Below are 21,106 nucleotides of genomic sequence, written 5' to 3'. Positions count from 1 at the left end.
TGTGTAAGGAATGAATGTGTAGTGGGAAAACATAGAACAACGTGAACGATGATAGATAGTGTGTAGAAATGACCCTAGTGTGTAAGGAATGAATGTGACAGTGGGAAAACATAGAACAACGTGAACGATGATAGATAGTCATCATGGACTCATCGGGCTGAAGGGCCTGCTTCCTTGCTGTATCTTCTGATTAATCAATCAATTAATCAGTTACCTTACCTCAGCCCTTGACATTTAAAAGACGAGAGTTTTATAATTGTCTTAGACAATTATGCACATCCCTTCAACATGTCAAAATTAGTTAGCTTTCAAACAATCACTATTGATCTGGAGCATTTTATTTTTTCATTGATTTCTGTGGAGAATGTTAACATTCACCCTGTTGCTCGTTAATCACGAAGAACCTTTTGAAGATGTTATTTAATTTTAAAAACATACAAGGCACCAGATGTTTGGTTCACAAAAATGCTGGAGAAACTCAGCGGGTGAGGCAGCATCTATGGAGCAAAGGAAATAGGCAACGTTTCGACCCGAAACATTGCCTATTTCCTTCGCTCCATAGATGCTGCCCCACCCGCTGAGTTTCTCCAGCATTTTTGTCTACCTTCGATTTTCCAGCATCTGCAGTTCCTTCTTAAACAGATGTTTGGTTCAGATTGTGTCTCTTTGACCTCGCTTGAGGTGAAATACAAAACCTCAAATTCCAGGTGAGTTGACATTGAGCGACGAACTTTCTCCCATTGCTGATGAAACCTCACCCATTGACTGGAGCATCTCAAGACCCCATCAATCTCCTGCCGCACACGTTTACCATCGACTACCTATTATTGGAATTAAGAACACGAGTTAATATTTTGCCCCGACTCAGTCGGAAGACGGGTCTCGACCCGAAACATCGCCCATTCCTTCTCTCCAGAGATGCTGCCTGTCCCGCTGACTTACTCCAGCATTTTGTGTCTATCCGCATGTTCTACCAGTTTTCCTTCACAAATTCAGATAAAATCTGGCATTGAATCCATGCAAAAATGCACTAACATTCATCTGGAAGTATAAATTTCCAATTTGTGCTAGCAAGTAGATTCAATTACAGACTGCCTTCAGCATCAGCTGTAACTCTGACGTAAGTTACAGGAATAAAACAAACTGCATGTGTTAACAAGATCACAGCTGCCACCTTCGATAGTAGCTGTCAGTAAATATATGTATATATATATATATTATGATGATCACAATATTCTATTAATAGTCTTAGGATGAGCTAACGCTTCTAACATTGGGCAGTGTGTAGCTGTACACAGCTGAAAATGATGCTAATGTTATCAGAATTTCCTGTGAGAATGTTGCATCATTCACTCAACAATCATTTTCCATATTTAGATGTTGTTTTTGTAACATCATTTCCATAATACCGATGTCACAACATGTGTAACCTAATCAGAGTCATAGAGTGATACAATGTGCAAACAGGCCCTTCGGCCCAACTTGCCCACACCGGCCAACAATGTCCCAGCTACACTTGACCCACCTGCCTGCGTTTGGTCCAAATCCCTCCAAACCTGTCCTATCCATGTACTTGTCTAACTGTTTCTTAAACATTGGGATAGTCCCAGGCTCAACTACCTCCTCTGGCAGTTTGTTCCATACACACACCACCTTTTGTGTAAAAATGTTACCTCTCAGATTCCTATTAAATATTTTCCCCTTCATCTTGTACCCATGTCCTCTGATCCTCGATTCCCCTACTCTGGGCAATAAACTCTGTGCATCTACCCGATCTATTCCTCTCTTATACGCCTCAATTGTGTTTTTTTTTAATCTTCAACAAAAAGTTTAGTTGTTTGCCCAAAGTAATTCAGCGACGAGCAATTAGAATCCAATAAATATTTCAAAGATGTCTGAAGAAGGGTCTCGACCCGAAACGTCACCCATTCCTTCTCCCCAGAGATGCTGCCTGTCCCGCTGAGTTACTCCAGCAATTTGTGTCTACCAAATATTTAAAAGATACAGACTGTGCTAGACTGATTAATTCCAAGGAATTCAGCGCTTTCAGAAAATAATTTGGCAGTCAGAATAGGTATAGTAAACCGAAGCAGCAGACCTGCATTTCCAGAACTTACATAATTCAAAATAAAATCTATCAACTCTCTGGATTCAAGAATTAAATGAAAGTAATTTATTTCTGTCCCATCTCTGCACTTATTCAAGTCATACTAAGTAATTGATGCCTGGAAACAGAAAGAACGTTAAGGGCCTGTCCCACGAGCATGCGACCTGCATGCGGCAAGCGCGCCCAAACCGGAAGCGGGGGCCGCGGGGAGGTCGAGTGATCCCCGTACAGGGCTGGTCCCACCAGCATGCGCCTGCATGCGGCGAGCGTGAACAAACCAGAAGCAGGGGCCACTCGGAGGTCGAGTGAGTGATGTGAAGTTCGAGCGAAGTCCGAGGGAAGTTCGCGCGTGACGTGCGGAATTTTTGAACGTGGTCATTTTTCGGAGCCCCGCGCGATGTCGGGACCAGTTCCTCACAACTCCATATGGCTTCGCCAATCGAAGTGGGACCGGCCCCGCGAGGGCGTACGGCTCAAGCGACCACGTTAGGTCGCGCTTGCCGCTTGGAGTTGCATGCTCGTGGGACAGGCCCTTAAGGTGTAAAGCACCATACATGCTTTTTGTACACTTCCATATTTCGTCTCCCTCTCCCCTGATTCTCAGTTGGAAGAAGGCTCTCAACCCGAAATGTGACCCATTCCTTCACTCCAGAGATGCTGCCTGTCCCGCTGAGTTACTCCAGCATTTTGCGTCTATCTTTGGTGTAAGATATCACCGGCAGATCCTTCCTACGCATTCCTAAGCATTTTAAAAAGTCATCTAATTGTTGCCTCATCAATATAATCTACTGTTTGGTGCAAAAGTAGTGAGATAGTGTTAATACGCGACTGGGATTGCAGATTGTGGCTTTTTGTATCCAATTTTTATTTGATTTTTAGTAATATCAATTAAATAATTTTGAATTGATATTATATACAATAAACCCACAGTTTAAGAATAAGGGGTATGCCGTTTAGAACGACGATGAGGAAAAAGCTTTTCACTTTGTGAATCTGGAATTCATAGTGACAGATTTTCATATCGTTTCAAGGATTTTTTCCTTTAGTCAATATGATTGAAGACAGGATCAGAAGATAATCGATACACATCCACGAGCTCTCCACCAGACATTCAATGCCGTCAAAAGATAAATCTTCCAAACACAGTCTCTTAATTATTAATTTATTTATTGTAATAGTAAAAACAGTAAGATATTCATCCAAACTTCTTCTTGTTTAAGCACATTTTGATCTTACTCGTGGTCAAACTCATGCATGGTGGAAAGCTGTGACCTCTGCCCCATGCTTCTTCAAACTAAACTACTAGCGAGTCTGCGCGAGAATCCCAGCCACAAACACGCCACAGACTACCTATAAATCACACCCACATAATTACAGGCAGATAAAATGTAAAGGTAACTGGTTATAGTTATAACATACTGAGTTAAGTTAAATGGCTACTACAGAATTCTCTGCCTCAGAAGGCAGTGGAGGCCAATTCTTTGTGTGTTTTCAAGAGAGAGTTGGATAGAGCTCTTAAAGATAGCGGAGTCAAAGGATATGGGGAGAAGGCAGGAATAGGGTACTGATTGGGGATGATCAGCCATGATCACATTCAATGGCGGTGCTGGCTCGAAGGGCAAAATGGTCTACTCCTGTACCTATTGTCTATTGTCTATTTTCTATTGTCAAAACAGCTCTTATAAGGATCCATTATAACATTAAATAAGAGCAGCACAAATTTAGTCTTCAGTGAATGTGTTACAAAATAAATGTTTCCTTGATTGAAACTACTGTTTTTGTATTTCACAATTACAAAAAAAAAATTGAAGTGGGTAATCTTCTGGATGTATCAGCGAGAGAGAGGAGACTAGCTCATCAATCTACAGACTAGATAAAACTAACCTGTGAATGAAATCTGCTTACAACGCACGGGAAGTGTAATAGTATTCCTAGCCAAGCATCCATGAGAACAGAATGGTGAAATAAATGAAATGAGGCTAAAGCCCCTGTCCCACTTTCACAACCTAATTGGCGACCTCTGCCGAGTTTGCCCTTGACTACTATTCGCAGCATGGTCGCCACGAGGTCTTCGTAACTTTTCCTCATGCTCGTGAGTGGTCTCCGCTTACTCGTGGCCTCAAGTAAGTTGCGCCGTTTTTTTCAGCCTGATATAAAATGTACACGAGTAAAAAAAGGTCGGCCTTGCATCACCCGGCGCGGCATTAATGGCCGCGGGACAATTGCCATCGCCGGCCGGGGGCTTTGACTCTGACATTGGGAGGGGAGTGCAGGGGAGAGATAAGTTTTTTTTTTTGCCTTCCATCACAGCGAGGAGGATGTCTGTGTAAATTGTGTTGTGTCTTGGGTCTTTTTTTCTTGTGTATATGACTGTAGAAACAACATTTCATTTGAGCCTCTATGAGGTTCAAGTGACAAATAAATTGTATTGTGTATTGTGTATTGTGTGTGTAGTCTAACATGCTGGTGATATAACCCAGAACAATATGACTTTAGGCCATGGAATGCACCCGACATTTCCAGGTAGTTTATGCCCAGTGTTTGTAATAATGACGCCTCCTATGCATTCCATCTACCTCCACAGCTGGAGATGGAATTGGTAGCACCCCAACCAAGTGCACTGGCATCAGTTTGTAGCACCATGGAAGGGTTGCTCATAATGATTGGATTGGAACAATGCCGAATGTTATTTCTCCACCATTTTAGTTCCATTATAGCTTTGATTGGTATCTTCATTGGTCTGTCAAAATGACCAGCATTAATTTTGAGTGCTCGTATTTTTGCCCTCTGTAAATTTTGGTAATGTAAAGGTCCGAATTGTGTGGCTGGAAAAGCAGCCACCATTTTGCCAATTACTCTTGCTACCAATCTGATGGATGGTTCACTGATGTCAATGAGGTTATTGCAAGCCTCTATTAAGACTATAGCCTTTCCCTTTGGCAAAGTCACCGACATGTGAACTGAGTCAATGGTGAACCCCAAATAATCCATTGTGGTGGAAGGTGTTAATTTGGATTTAACTGGATGGATGATAAACCCCAGTTTTTCAAATAATTGATTTGCGGCTGTTACAGTTTTTTTGGCCAATTCCAAAGTTTTGCCCACAATAAGTATGTCATCTAGATATGCCATGACCATGTGTTTTTGTTTCCGCAGAAACGCTAGGGCTGGTTTCAAAAATTTTAGTGAACAGCCTGGAGGCTGATGTTAACCCATTTGTTAGGGCTCTATACTGCCAAAGCTGTCACATCCAGTTGAATTTTAAGTAACATCATTGGTCACCTCGTATAGGCACTGAATAGTAAGCATCTTTTAAATCGATGCTAGCCATGAAGTAGCCTTTGGAAACTAATTGTTTAGCAGTAACAAAGGTTTCCATTTTGAAATGAATATATTGTACAAATGTATTCAAATTGGTCAAATCTATGATGATGCGACAACCACCATCTTTTTTGTTTTTGGTAAAGATATTGGACACAAATTCTAGCGGTTCGTGTTGGGATTTTTCAATTACCCCTTTTGTGTAAAGCCGCTCCAGTTCAGCATGTGCTTCTGATTTTTCTTTACCTGAAAGTACGAACATTCGGTTCGGTACATTCTGAACTGGAGGGCTATATTTGTGTATAAATTCTATGGTATATCCCTGGATACTGCTTAAAATATAAGTGTCTGTAGTTAACATACTCCATGCATCCAGAAAGAAGTGTAATCTCCCCCCAACCTCCATACTCCCTGCAATTTGTAAGGAACCAGACCCACCTACCTCCATAGTTACCAGTGGCAGGTTCACTTCTTTTTGTAAATCCTTCGTGGAGGTTGAGGCACCGGTGTCTGGGTTTGTGGTTTGGTTGATGTTGGAGGTTTGCGCATCTTCCAAAAAGGCCGGTCTGGGCCATGGCCTAAAAAAGACCAATGTTCGGTGTAACGGACCTTCGAGTTTTCACCAGTTTGTCTTGTTCTACTGGTGGGTGCATAAGGGTGCTGTTTATGGCCGTAGTAGGTTCTTGATGATGTCGCTTTTATGAGCCCCAGGGTTTTTGCCTCCTCATCGAGCTCCTTGACTTGCTTGCATAGGTTTCCTCCAAATAGTAAAATTGGTGGTTTTGTGTTTCCAGGTTTGCACAGACCTGTGAATTTCGGTGTTAAAGCAGGTCGGATGGCACTCTTCCTGATGCTGTTTATTTCGTATTGCGTATAGCAAAGCAGTGCCAGTGCATCCTGTTGATCCTGCAACATCTCCTTCTCATCTACTGTGCGGGCGAAAGCTGTTATTCCCGCTGTTAGGAGCTTTAGTACTTTTTGGAGTTTGACATCCATGCCTCTAACTCCTGCTCCGACGTGTTTCCATATGCAATTATTTACGATGGGAACATTCAGGGATATACAGTTTCCTGGTGCCAAGTGTCTTGCCGTGGTGTCCATCACAGCCTGTTCCTGTAGCTGCTTAAATGACATATAATCAATACTGGCAGCTAGTTTTTGTTCCAGGTTTCGGCCAGTCTGGTCTGGCTGTATGAAGTTGGACACCATGTCCAGTAGATTTTCATCTTCCTGCACCCCTTGCACACTTGATTTCTGTTCTGCAAACCCCTCTTCAAGATCAGCCCAGAATTGACCCCCAGTACTCCCCTCTGACGAGGGAGATGCACTGTGCAGCCCTACAAGAGGTGCTGCTGTGGGTGTGATAAATTGCCCACAGTGACTGGACTCCATCTCCCGGAGCCTGTCACGTTGGAGCATTTGCTCCATAAGTCGCTCCATCCGGCTCCAGCGCTCACGGTCGCTGGCCGCTCGCGGCTGCTCGAAGTCGGACTCGTCCGAGTCAACGACTTTGTTGGTTTTTTGTTTTGCCTTACCGCCCGGCCACGGTGTAGATCTGGCCGTTGCGGGGGCGAAGTCAGGCACTGTTGTTCCCATTGTGGGTGATTTATATGCCGCTGGCCACTGCTGGCTACCCGCAACTCTCCGCGGTCCTCCCCCGCCAGCTTTGTCGCAGCCCTCGTCGTTTTCTTGGACTTGTCCATTGACTCCCCACCTGTAAAACAGTATGGGAACAACAAAAAAGACCGCAGAGTACCTCTTACCTGCAGGTCTCGGCTTTTAAACTTGCCGCTGCGGGGGAACGTCGTTCCACCCCGCCTGATTGTTTTGCAATGCGTGTAGTGATATGACAGGCATGCGTCCTGGCGGGGTTCTTCACGTGACTCTGAAGTAAAATCAAGCCAATTAACCTACAAACCTGTACGTGTTTGGAGTGTGGGAGGAAACCGAAGATCCCGGAGAAAACCCACGCAGATCACGGGGAGAATGTACAAACTCCATACAAACAGCACCCGTAGTCGGGATCGAACCCGGGTCTCTGGCGTTGCATTTTGCTGTAAGGCAGCACTGTGCCACTGTGACTGCCCACTGAAATAAATAAGATCAAAATTCAAAGGGAGAATTAATGAACAATTAATTCATATCCTTCTCCTAAAAATATTCCTCATAAATGAGTTTGCATCAATAGAAATTTGAACGAGAAAATGTTTTGTGTTATACTTTCAGTATGTCAACACTTCAACATAGATTTTGTGGAATATCACAGGCTAGAATGTCATGATTATATAATCTCAGCAGGTGGTTATAATTCCTAAATGAAATATCAGTTTTATCTGTACAAACATCTCTGTGGTTAGTTGGAGTTTCATTGTGTTCATTGTTTCATTGTGTTGTGGATATTATTCAGTAATCCTCTCCATAATTAGCTCACAATCATTGTAACAACATTTAGTATTTGCCAGTGCCTTTCCTATTTTATCTTTCTTTAAAAGTTTCTCTTTGAAAAGGAGAGGGGGGTGGGTGGGGGGTTGGGGGTGGGGTGGGGTGGGGAGGCGTATGAGGAGGGAGTGGGGGAGGGTGGGAGGGAGATGATGGATGGGTGGGAGGAGGGAAGATGTGTGCCCAAACAGATGTACCTTGCATGACAGAGAATGGTGTTTACTACACATCCTTGTGAAAGATCCAGCCACAACTCAGCAGGGACTTTGGGGACTTGTCATTGATTATGTCTGCACGCCTCAGGGAATGTATAGTGCACCCACCGCTTGATATACAATCTTCATTAGCTCCTTTGTTCTGACACTTCTTTCGTTTACAGGGTGACACACTGAACACAAAGTATCAGGTGGATCTCGGGGATGGTTTCAAGGCCATTTATGAGAACCTCACACTCATGGATGAGCCAATTCAGCACGGATACGAGAACCCAGGAATCTACCGCGTCTCTGTCAAAGCTGAAAACTCTGCAGGGTCTGATGAAGCCATGGTTTACATTCAGGTCAACAGTAAGTTGGTGCATCGCATTTTCACTGTTGTATTAGTGATCACTGGTCAGCGTGGACTTGTGGGCCAAAGATCTGTTTGAACGCTGTATCTCTAAACTAAACTAAACATATTCTTTAAAATGTTTGACGATCTTTATGAGAAAAAAAATGCTCGGTGGGATTGATGGTATAAATTGTGATATTTTCCACTTTTCCCAAGATTTTGGATTACTAGGGGAATTGTTTTGAAGAGTCTATACAATTCAGCAAGACCACCGTTAAACCCTTTTGCTCTTGAATTTGCACTTTCTGCCACTAGGAATGGAAACCATTCTATTCAGGAGAGTTAAACCTGTTCCTCTGTACCTCTGTGTGTGGGAGGACTAGAGGTCATAGCCTCAGAATTTAAGGGCCTTCCTTTAGGAAGGAGATGAGGAGGAATTTCTTTAGACAGAGGGTGGTGAATCTGTGGAATTATTTGCCACAGAAGGCTGTGGAGGCCAAGTCAATGGATATTTTTAAGGCAGAGATGGATAAATTCTTGATTAGTGCAGGTGTCAGGGGTTATGAGGAGAAGGCAGGAGAATGGGGTTCGGAGGGAGAGATAGATCAGCCATTATTGAATGGAGGAGTAGACTAGATGGGCCGAATGGCCTAGTTCTGTTCCTATTACTTATGACAAGTGTCCATTTTGTCGAGAAAATGTGCAGCATTTGGCCTGATTCTTCAAGCTATCGAACAGGGAGTGGCGAAAGTGAGATTATTTATCTTTGTTCGGTTTTGTTGAAATATTATTGTGTTGCTCATGAGCTTGTCAGGCTTCACCGCTTTCATTGTAGGAATGGGAAATGGAAATGTTTGTAACTGGAGTGGATGGGCTTCACCATCATAAACAAGGCCAGTGTCACCACAGACTAAGCTGCCAGAGTCCCGTCGACGGGTGATGGGTGAACTATCATGAGGGTCATGAGGGATCGACCAACTTGAACTCAATCATGCCCATCTATCTGCTCCAGGTGCATCTCACCATGTTGGGATTTTCCACCAGGATGCAGGACAGAACGCCACAGGAGATCCTTCCTCTCTGTGGCTATCAAACTGTACAAATCCTCCCCATCCTGTCATGGGATAGACTTAGAGACTCGACTCTCCCCCCCCCCCCCCCCCCCCCCCCACCCCCCCCATCCAATCTTTGCACATCCCCAGTCCTTTCCATTTTAATTTCATGTATTTTATGTTTTTATGACTTGGCAGATCAATTTCCCTCTTGGGGTGAATAAAGTTCTATCGTATCATACTATTGCACAGTGCCCTTGGAGTCAAAGTACCGCAGTAGCTCAAACCGGTGCAAACTCAATATGGGTCATGCACCTCAAAACCAGCCAACCATGGGTTGCAATGAACCATCAATTGCAGTGAAAATCTATTCCCACTTAATCACGTGGCGCAGTATACTCACTCACTCAATCATTACAGTCAAACCAGGGGGGCCAGAGCGGTTCAGTGAGAAGTGCAACGGGTCAATCTTGAGGAAACATCAGGAATTTTTAACCTTGACATGACAGTCCGATGAGTCTACAATATCGGAAAACATACATGTTAACTTGCAAAAACATCATACGATAGTCAGAATTAAGTGATCACAGACCAATAGATCAATAATAAAGCTCTGCTGTCCACAGTGGAGGCCATCAATTGGTACTTTTAAGGCAGTCATAGAGTGATACTCTGTGGAAACAGGCCCTTCAGCCCAACTTGCCCACACCGGCCAACATGTCCCAGCTACACTACTTCCACCAGCCCACATTTGGTCCATATCCCTCCAAACCTGTCCTATCCATGTACCTGTCTAACTGTTTCTTAAACGTTGGGATAGTCCCAGCCTCAACTACCTCCTCTGGCAGCTTGTTCCATACACCCACCACCCTTTGTGTGAAAAAGCTATGTGTCTTGTTGCTTTTTTTTAGTATGGCTGTATGGTAATTTGTATGGTAATTTTACTGTGCCTTAACTGGTACACATGACGATAAACAGACCTTTGAACCTTTGAATAACTCAGCAGGTCTGGCAGTATCCATAGAGGCAAAACGAATAAATCAACTTTTTATTTTGTCTTCAAGTCTATTTGAAAATGTGCTCACAAGTTGTAGAATTCAGGTACACAACCTTTTATCTGAAAGCCTTGGGACCAGACACTTCTCGGATTTCGGAATTTTTCGGATTTCGGCATGGAAGATTTTTAGCGTAGATTAAGTAGGTAGCGCGGGCGGCTTGAAAAGTCTGGAGCGGCTGCCTCCTCCCCGGAGACCGGGGAATCATTGTAAATCATTTCTTAGATGTTAGTCAGTTAGTTTGGAGGGATTTTATGTGGTGAAGGGGGAAACTTTAATTCTTAGTTCCCTACCTGGTCGGAGAGGCGGGGAGCGGGCAATGCCTTACCGGGTCGCCGTGCAGTAAGCTCCGGAGCGCTGTGGCCGCTGAGTCCCAACATCGCGGAGCTGGGGTTGCGGGCGTCTGGCCGCCGGCGGCGCCGGTTGGAGCTCCGACCCCGGCGAACTCTACCCCTGGCTGCGCGGTGCTCCAAATCCAGCGCGGCCCACGGCCAGACGCCCGCAGCCCCAGCTCCGCGATGTTGGGAGTCGGCGGCCACAGCGCTGGGATACCAGCGGGGAGCAGGCAATGCCTTACCGGGTCGCCGTGCGGTAAGCTCTGGAGTGGATTTCGAGCGCCGCGCAGCCAGGGGTAGAGTTGCCGGGGTCGGAGCTCCAACCGCGACGCCCGCAACCCCACCTCCGCGATGTTGGGAGTCGGCAGCCACAGCGCTCTGGAGCTTACTGCACGGCAACCTGGTAAGGCATTGCCCGCTCCCCGCCTCTCCGACCAGGTAGGAGACTAAGAATTAAAGTTTCCTCCTTCACGCGAGCTTTGGTGTGCAGATGACATCCTGGAAAAAATGTCCGGTTTTCGGAGCTTTTCGGTTTCCGGAACTCCGGATAAAAGGTTGTGCACCTGTAATTCTATTTGAGAGTGTTTATTCCACTGTGGTGGATGTTCATGTTAAATTCTATTGTGTATTGTGCTCTTTTTGATTGTGTGGCTGCGTGGTAACTCATTTCACTGTTCCTTAATTGGTGCATGTGGCAAATAAACTTGAACTTTGAACCTTAGATATGGACCAAATGCTGGCAGGTGGGACTAGTGTAGCTGGGACATGTTGGCCGGTGTGGGTAAGTTGGGCCGAAGGGCCTGTTTCCCCCACTGTATCACTCTATGACTGCCAACATTCATTCCCTCCGACCCAAACAACAGTGGTGGCAGTGTGTACCATCCACAGCCTATAGTTACTCATCTAGTTTCCCTCCCAGGTATACATAAGAAACATGGGCAGTCAACTTCTCAAGCCGACCAGATTCGACCTGAAACATTACCTAGTCCTTTTTGCCAGAGATGCTGCCTGACCCGCTGCGTTACTCCATCATTTTGTGTCTATCTTCTACTAAGATCACGGATGGTACAGTCTTGACTGCAAAGTCATTTTTTATTCTCTTCCCATTTCCCTTGACTTCCATATAACTTAAATGCCTGTCAGAAGCTGACTCGAATATGTTCAATGACTCTATGTCCATAGCTCTAAGGATAAAGAATTCCAATAATTTGTTCACCTCTGAGAAGAAACATTTCCTCATTTCCAACCCGACCTTTCTCAACAGTCAATAGTGTATGGTTTGAAAACCGTTACTGTAAGTGAAATGTAGTAGGTTAACCTGTTGAAGGCAACATCTGAGTATACTCAGCTGTTGTTTACATCTCAGTGCCATCGCCGATATATACTGGTTTTGGCTTAGTCAAGTCCTCCTTGACTGCAGAAAAATATACGTGGGAAAAAATATCTTGGCGGTGAACCGGTTAGCCAAATGCATGCAAGACATGTTTAATACCTTGTTAAGTCGGTTCTTGTCCAGATGCTGATTAGCTGCGTGGTGATGTGTGCGGATGCTTTGTTGACTCCTTTATCCCGGATCTCCTCAGCGCCACTGTTGGCCGTGCACCTGGAGGTACTGCCAGTCATCCGCAGAAACCAGCAAGTGAACCTGACCGCACTGTTGCAGCCCAGCAACTCCAACCTCACAGTCTTTCAGTGGTGGCTGGGAGACAGTCTTGAGGTGGGTGACGATTCACACATACATGCCTTATCGAGTGCCGTTCCGACGAGCGAAAAGGTAACGGTTTGCCATGTTTTTTGTACCACTTCTTGCAGCCTCGTCTCACACTGGAAAACAGTCTGATAACCAGCTTTCCTGAGGATAGTGAGATTAAAGTCACAGTCCAGGCTTCCTGTGGTAGCTCCATGGTTCAGGACTCTAAAGTGGTGAGGATATTTGGTAAGTATAAAACGATTCTTTTCAAAATCTTCGAAAATGTCAGTTCCTGAAGACTTATTTGTTTTAGATATTATAATGAACTACTCCTATTCCTTATGACCTTATAGGAAAATGGGATTAGGAGGGAGAGATAGATCAGCCATGATTGAATGGCGGAATAGACTTGATGGGCCCAATGGCCTAATTCTACTTCTATTCCTTATGACCTTATGAACAGTTAACGTTTTGACAGAAACACTGTCAGACATTATAATTCCTATCTCTTTAAGGGCCTGTCCCACTTAGGTGATTTTTTAGGTGACTGCCAGCGACTAGGCTTTCAGCACACGGTCACCGGGGTGTCGCCTGTATGGTCGTGAGGGGTCTCCTCAGTTGCCCAAAGAGTCATAGCGTTTTTCTGGTCACCGCTGGATTTTGAAATGTTCAAACTTTTCGCCGACAGTCGGCTACCGTGGACTTGTTGTAGCATGTCTTCTGTCAAATGCTGTCGTAGGTTGTCGCCGGTGCTGACTTCGGTGAATTCCATTGTCATAGTCACCGGCAGTCGCCTAAAAAATAGCTTAAGTGGGACAGGCCCATTAGTCCAGTCGCCGGTTTTTAGGCGACCTGCTACGACTATGACAGTCGCCTAAAAAATTGCCTAGTGGGACAGGCCCTTTACTGGATATCGCACCAGAATGACCCCGCACATTGTGGCCATCTTCACCTAGGCAGAATTGGGAATTCCAAAATGGGTTTTGTACCATTTTCCTCAGCCTGGTGTTATCCTGAAAACATTGTATTTACTTCACTTTTCCAGCTTCTAGAGATTTTTGCTTTTCAATTTTCGGGAGCTGGGAAGAAGAATGCTCTCACAATTGCCCATTTTACCCAAGAAGCTGTCCAATAGTACCCACCATACTCAAGGAATCCCATCCCAGGTACACAGCACCCCCTCCGCCCAGAGAAATGCAGGGAGGGCAATAAGGGTCAATGGACCTCACAGGGTCGACTGGGCATATTCACTGGAATTTAGAAGGTAGAGAGGGGATCATATAGAAACATGGAAAATTCTTAAGTGATTGGACAGGCCTAATGCAGGAAAAATGTTCCTGACGTTGAGGAAGTCCAGAACCAGGGTCACAGTTTAAGAATAAGGGGTAGGCCATTTAGGACTGAGAAGAGGAAAAAAAAATTCACCCAGAGAGTTGTGAATCTGTGGAATTCTCTGCCACCGAAGGCAGTGGAGGCCAATTCACTAGATGCTTTCAAGAGCGAGTTAGATTTCGCTCTTAGGGCTAACGGAATCAAGGGATATGGGGAGAAAGCAGGAATGGAGTATTGATATTGGGTGATCAGCCATGATCATATTGAATGGTGGTACTGGCTCGAAGAGCCGAATGACGTACTCCTGCACCCTATGTTTCTATGTTTCTGCTGACTTCAAAAGAATGCATCCCATTTGTCCTACAATAATATTTAATACTGTTTCATATTATACATTCATAAATGGATTTCAATAAAATCGTAAAGTCATAGCATGGGTACAGGCCTGTCGGACTAGTAGGCTGCCATTCGTATTAGTCCTACTCCCAGCATTTGGTCCACAGCCTTCAATGCCTGAGCAATTTAAATGCTCCTCTAGATGCTTTTAAATGCCATCAGTGCCATTGCTCACAACAATCTCTCGGGCACTGTCTTCCAGGTACTCACAATTCCCTGGCTGAATAAGGTTTCCTTCAGATCCCCTCTCAACCCCTCTTGCCCCATATCCTAGACCTATCTCCTCTAGCTTTATCTAAAGGGCCTGTCCCACTTGGGGATTTTTTCGACGACTGTTGGCATCATTGTCGGACGTATCAGGTCACCGAAAAAGTCGCGGAGTGATGCGGCGTCACGTGGCGTGATGACGTATTGACACCTGGTGTTTCCTCAAGTGTTGCAATTTTGTTTATGTCGCAGCTGAATTTTGAAATGTTCAAAATCTTTCCGTGACCCTGATACGTCAGTTAATGACGCCGGCAGTGGCCGAAAAAATCGGCAAGTGGGACAGGCCCTTAACCTTTATAAGGGAAAAAGATTCCTGCGGTCTCTGCTATCTACGCCCCTTGTAATAAAGTCATAAGGTCATTAGGAATAGGAGTAGAATTAGGCCATTCGGCCGATCTAGTCTACTCCACCATTCAATCATGGCTGATCTATCTCTCCCTCCTAACCTCATTCTCCTGCCTTCTCCCCTAACCTCTGACACCCGTACTAATCAAGAACTTTATATACCCTCAATCTTATGCCCTCTTAACCGCCTCCACTCCAGGGAAAACTGACTTTGTCTCTTTGGTCGCAACATAAAACTGAGATCCTCCATCTCTTCCATTGCCTCTTCAACGCCACCATGTTTTTCCTATAGTTTGTTGACCAGAACTGTACGCAGTACTCCAGCCGAGGTCTGACCAATGTTTTATGAAGCTCGAGCACATCTTCCCTGCTCTTGTGTTCAATGCCCCGGGTAATGAAGGCGAGTGTACCATTTGCCATCTTAACCCCATTGTTTATTAGCCCTGCCACCTTCAAGAGCGGTTGTGAATGTGATTGACCATTGAATTCTCCAATTTTAGGTAACTTCCCACAACACCTCCCTTTCTCCCCCCCCCCCCCCCCCCCCCCCCCCCCCCCCATTCTCCCCCACCCACCCTCGCACCCCCTCCCCACTCTCTTTGCTTGAACCTCAGCTGACCTTTCCATGCTGTACCACAAGACTAAACAAACCTTAGGTACACAAGAAAGCTGGAGAAACTCAGTGGGTGCAGCAGCATCTATGGAGCGAAAGAAATAGGCAACGTTTCGGCCCGAAACGTTGCCTATTTCCTTCGATCCATAGATGCTGCTGCACCCGCTGAGTTGCTCCAGCTTTTTCGTGTACCTTCGATTTTCCAGCATCTGCAGTTCTTTCTTAAACACTAAACAAACCTTGTCTTTTTCAGATCAGTTGGAAGTCCTACCCCTTGAATTTTCTCAGAACATTGATAGTTACAATCCTAATGTACCAGAGTGGAGAGAAGATATTGGACAGGTTATATCAAGGATTTTGGCAGAGGTATTGGAGTAAAACATACTTTCTCCTATATCGCATCGTTGCGAGCGATACTTATTATTGTGCGGTGTCCATTAAAGATCGCTAGAATCTTGCAGACATATGAAATGAGAAAGGAGAATACCATTTCTATAAACGGTCATTTTTGCTCAGGTTAAAAATATACCCAAGTGTGACAAAGGCTATATTATCTTCCAGACCTTTACAGCACCTTTATTACTATTGAATCATAGAATGATCACAACATGGACAGAAGATGCTGAACTAATCATTTACATGTCAGTCCCATGCAATTCCAATCAAGCTGGTCCTACTTTCCCACTGCTTTGGAATTTCCAGCGCCTTTCCAATACTTACATCCAGCCCCTTTCGCAAACTAATTATCTGTATACTGTTTATAGACTTAAATATTAGTCAAGTCATTTATGCATAAGATAGACACAAAGAGCTGGAGTAACTCAGCCTCCGCATCTCTGGAGAGAAGGAATGGGTGCGTTTCGGATCGAGACCCTTCTTCAGACGAGGGAGGGATCAGTGAAACGAGAGATATAGGCGGTGATGTAGAGATAAAGAACAATGATTGAAAGATATGCAAAAAAGTAACGATGATAAAGGAAACAGGCCATTGTTAGCTGATTGTTGGGTGACAACGATAAAGGGGCTGTCCCACTTGGGTGACCTAATTGGCAAGTTTAGAAGAGTTTGAAAAAATGACATGTTGAAGACCTCCTTCGACTATGTAGAAGACCTCTTTCCACCTCCTTCAACTATTTTGAAGACCAGCTTTGACTAGCTACGACTAGCTACGATTAACTTCGGGAAATTTGGACACCAAATAGTGGAGAGTGAAGACGACCTCTTTCGACCTCCCTTCGACCTCCTTTTGACTATGATGAAGACTATCTACCTTCCACTACCCTCGATTACCTACAAATAACATGCTGACCTACTACGACCAAACCAACGAGTAAAAAAAGTATCCATTTTTTCCATGGCGACCTTTTTTTACTTATTGAAAAAAACGCCGTGACCTAGCTGAGGCCTCAAGAATGCGGAGGCCACTCACGAGCATGAAGGAGAGTTACGAAGACCTCCTACGACCTCGTGTCGACCATGCTACGAGTATGTCGAAGGCAAACTCACCAGAACTCGTGGATTAGGTCGCTCAAGTGGGACAGGCCCTTAAGCTTGTGCAACTTGGGTGGGGGAGGGATAGAGAGCGAGGGAATTGACGTTTGGTCTTGTCAATGTATAAGAGTCCACATCTTGAACAATAGATACAGTAGAGGTGGTGCAAGTGAACCCCTGCCTAACCTGAAAGGGCTGTCGGGATCCCTGGACAGAGTCGAGGGAGGAGGTATAGGGACGGGTGTTGCATCTTCTGCGGTTATCTAATTAGTCTGAAGAAGGGTCTCGACCCGAAACGTCGCCCATTTCTTCTCTGCAGAGATGCTGCCTGTCCCGCTGAGTTACTCCAGCTTTTTGTGTCTATCTTCAGTTTAAACCAGCATCTGCAGTTCCTTCCTACACAAGTAATCATGCATGATTAGATCACATTTCACCATTCGCTAAAGAATATAACCTTTGCCCTGAAAATGACACTGACAATTTTGTCTGCTGCTGCACAGTACATATATTGATTATTTTATCATGCAAGAATGTAAAAATCTGGAATTAAGCTGTGCTTGCGTCTCTCATATCCACGTAGGTCACATTATCACGGATAGTTACAAGATAGTTACATACACATGTGCTGTCTATAAGACCAACTTGTCACTCTTTGGATATTTGGAATTTCCTTTGGGGTGCTTAAACTGATATGATGTTTCATTCAACTTCATGAACATTGTTAGAATTTTGGCATAAACATTGTGGTCTTGACCCGAAACGTCGCCCATTCCTTCTCTCCAGAGATGCTACCTGTCCTGCTGAGTTACTCCAGCATATTGTGTCGATCTTCAGTTTAAGCCAGCATGCGCAGTTCCTTCCTACACCTAAGATTGTGGCATGGTGACCAATTGAAGTGGTGGCCATTTAGAACTATTTTTAATAGCCAGTCCGTTAATAGTTATTTCATCCTAGGCACAAAGGTATCTTGCACGCCATTCAATTATTTGAAAGGGGATAGAATAATGTCAGCGGAAAAAGTTTAAAATATACTAATGTTGTCTTGTTGTTACAGACAACAGGCATCCCTGAGGAACTACTGCTGACAGTGGTAAGAATAGGCTTACCCACCACGGCAGAACTGTACCTGCTCCCGCCACCAGAGAAACCAAAGAGGAAACGGAACACAACCAATGAGAAGGTGCCTGATGTGAAGCTGTGTGGTTAATCTGGTCATGCAAATATGCGCGAAAACAGCCAATTCTATACCATTGATTTTATCAAGGATTTTGTCACATTTACATTTGGTTCATGAATTTAGAAGAGAGAATCTGTCCATAATATTTCAAAAATGGGTGGACGAGAGTAAAACCAACAAGAGCATCAGAGAAAAAGAATTTCATGAACATTTGGGTAATTTCACAGCCGTGCAACCAGCACGTCATTGAGAAGTGGGAGGAAGCCAGAGCACCTGTGGGAATCCACATGGTGGCAAGGAGAAGGTGCAAACTCCACACACAGCACTGAAGGTCACGGTTGTTGGGTCCGGTGTGGAGCAGCAGCACTAACCGCTGCACTGCTGCCTTCCAGCTCTGGAAACACCTTGTAGAGTCGAATGTAGCACCTTAATTTTGTCTGTAATCAAAATCTCCCTTTAGATAAAAGCCAGGTACCAGGTCATGTTTACTGCAGCAGTTGATTATAAGGCATTGTCTTTAGTTGATTGTCAATGCTTCCATGTGCAAAACACATTCCATTTTTTTGTGAAAGTTTTTTCTTCATCAATTAAATGAATCAGAGAAGACAATTGGTTGCTATGTTCTTGTGGAGTACTAATGGATATTTAAGTAATTGACAATGTACTGCAGCCTCTGGTGCAGGGTTTCAAGGAGTTAAATGTTGTGTTAGAATTCACCACAAACACATGGGTCACTACCTCCTAGCGGTTCCTTTACCTTGTGTTCCCTTATTAATTCTGGTTCATTAAATAACACTAAATCCAGAATTGCCTTCTCTCTGGTAGGCTCCAGTACGAGCTGCTCTAAGAATCCATCTTGGAGGCACTCTACAAACTCCCCTTCTTGGGGTCCAGTACCAACCTGATTTTCCCAGTTGAAATTTCCCATAACCACAGTGGCATTATCTTTGCAACATGCCAATTGTAACTCCTGCTGCAACTTGCACCCTATATCCAGGCTACTGTTTGGGGGCCTGTAGATAACTCCCATTAGTACCTTCTTACCTTATTCCTTGGAGCTCAGGAGGATAAGGGGTGTTTTTTTTTTCACACAAAGGGTGGTGGGTGTATGAAACAAGCTACCAGAGGAGGTAGTGGAGGCAGGGACTATCCCAACATTTAGGAAACAGTTAGACATAGATAGGACAGGTTTGGAAGGATACAGACCTAACGCAGGCAGGTGGGACTAGTGTAGCTGGGACATGTGGGCAAGTTGGGCTGAAGAGCCTGTTTTCACACTGTATCACTCTATGACTCTATTAGAGTAGGAAAGATAAAATATTTTAGTCCAATACTACTTCTTCTTATCGAGTCCACACACAAGATTAGTTGTTCAGCCAGAGAGCGGTGGTGGAAAGATTGGTGGAAACAGGGATGCAACGTGAACGCTCTTTCCTTGACTCCAGTCCAATACTAAATATGCTTTCATAAATTTACTATGAACATCATATTAAATGGCTTATTTTACTCGTTGTATGTTTATTGCCACTAAATTACCCCTGCAATCTGAGTGAGCGTTGCTCTGATGTCTGATTAGAATTGTCGTTCCTGAGAATGATGTTAGTGACCTGCAGCTGTGCAATTATTCATTCAGTTAATGGTTTTATTATGCTTTTTTTTTTCTCTACACAGGGAATCGATTCTTTAATCGAAGCTCTGACGGAAAACCAAGTAAAAATCTCTCTAAAACCTGGAGTTGAAGTGACTGTCACATTGGCAGATTACAGAGCAGGTATGGTCACAACATCTGACCTTTCTGTCCTGGGCCTCATCCATTGCCAGAGTGAGGCCCAGCGCAAATTAGAGGAACAGCACCTCATATTTCGCTTGGGTAGTTTACACTCCAGCGGTATGAACATTGACTTTTCTAATTTGCTTTCTCCCTCTTTGCCCTCCCCTTTCCCAGTTCTCCCACAAGTCTTACCGTCTCCGCCTATTTCCTTTCTTTCCCCCCCCCTCCCCCCGACATTAGTCGAAAGAAGAGTCCCGACCCGAAACATCGCCTATTCCTTCTCTCCATAGATGCTGCCTCACCCGCTGAGTTACTCCAGCATTTTATGTCTGCCATTAAAGCAGACTTGAAAGTTATTAAAGTCAGGTTAGGTTCTAATGTACACATCCACACTTTCGACAACAAAGCTCCTACCAATGTAAGGTTTACAATTCCAGAATCTTGCAACACACTGGAAACGTTGAAGTCAAAAACCCACTGGTCTGACCTCAGCCCAAGATATAATTGCCTGAGCTCCTGAAACATGTTTTGAGAGAGAAATATCTCTGGAGGATCTGCTCTCCAGTCGTACTATCGATGAGCCAATTTCAGATGAATTTACCTTCTGTTGCAAACTAATCACCCCAGGAAATTTAGAAAGCACGAAGGTGGGACATAAAGTAACTAGGCTTGAGTGAAGAGCTTAAATTGTGCCAGTGAGAGATGGAAAGGTAATGGTGTTCAGAGGGACCAGAATGTGCTTGTACAATAATTACTGAACATTTGCATGCAGCCAAAATGTTTAGGAAGGAACCGCAGATGCTGAGGGTGGACACAAACTGCTGAAGTAACTCAGCGGGTCAGGCAGCATCTCTGCATGGGAGGAATGGGTGACGTTTCGGGTCCGGTCTCGAGAAGGGTCTCGAGCCGAAATGTCATCCATTCCTTCTCTCTAGAGATGTTGCCTGCTTCGTTGAGTTACTCCAGCATTTTGTGTTTATTTCCATGCAGATACAGCAAACAATTGGTAAGTAAGTGTAGAAAAGAACTGCAGATGCTGGTTTAAATCGAAGATAGACAAAAAATGCTGGAGTAACTCAGCGGGACAGGCAGCATCTCTGGAGAGAAGGAAATGGGTGACGTTTCGGGTCTTCAGACTGATGTCAGGGGAGTGGGCAGAACAGAGA

The 21,106-nt window shown here is 44.5% G+C and overlaps 1 protein-coding gene across 2 annotated transcripts in view; it reads left to right on the top strand.

The window, feature by feature from the left end:
* The window catches only part of sorcs2 (sortilin-related VPS10 domain containing receptor 2), a 736,913-nt gene that overhangs the window by 698,560 nt on the left and 17,247 nt on the right, over nucleotides 1-21,106 (top strand). For both annotated transcript variants that reach the window (XM_055644862.1, XM_055644870.1), the window contains exons 19-24: nucleotides 8,247-8,433; nucleotides 12,442-12,575; nucleotides 12,671-12,794; nucleotides 15,755-15,867; nucleotides 18,047-18,172; nucleotides 19,841-19,940. In XM_055644862.1, the coding sequence (XP_055500837.1) occupies nucleotides 8,247-8,433; nucleotides 12,442-12,575; nucleotides 12,671-12,794; nucleotides 15,755-15,867; nucleotides 18,047-18,172; nucleotides 19,841-19,940 (784 nt within the window). The remainder of the gene's footprint in view (nucleotides 1-8,246; nucleotides 8,434-12,441; nucleotides 12,576-12,670; nucleotides 12,795-15,754; nucleotides 15,868-18,046; nucleotides 18,173-19,840; nucleotides 19,941-21,106) is intronic.

This window comes from Leucoraja erinacea, chromosome 1 (assembly GCF_028641065.1).
Source record: "Leucoraja erinacea ecotype New England chromosome 1, Leri_hhj_1, whole genome shotgun sequence".
Classification (NCBI taxonomy): Eukaryota; Metazoa; Chordata; class Chondrichthyes; order Rajiformes; family Rajidae; genus Leucoraja; species Leucoraja erinaceus.
This window is presented reverse-complemented; position numbering and strand designations above follow the sequence as displayed.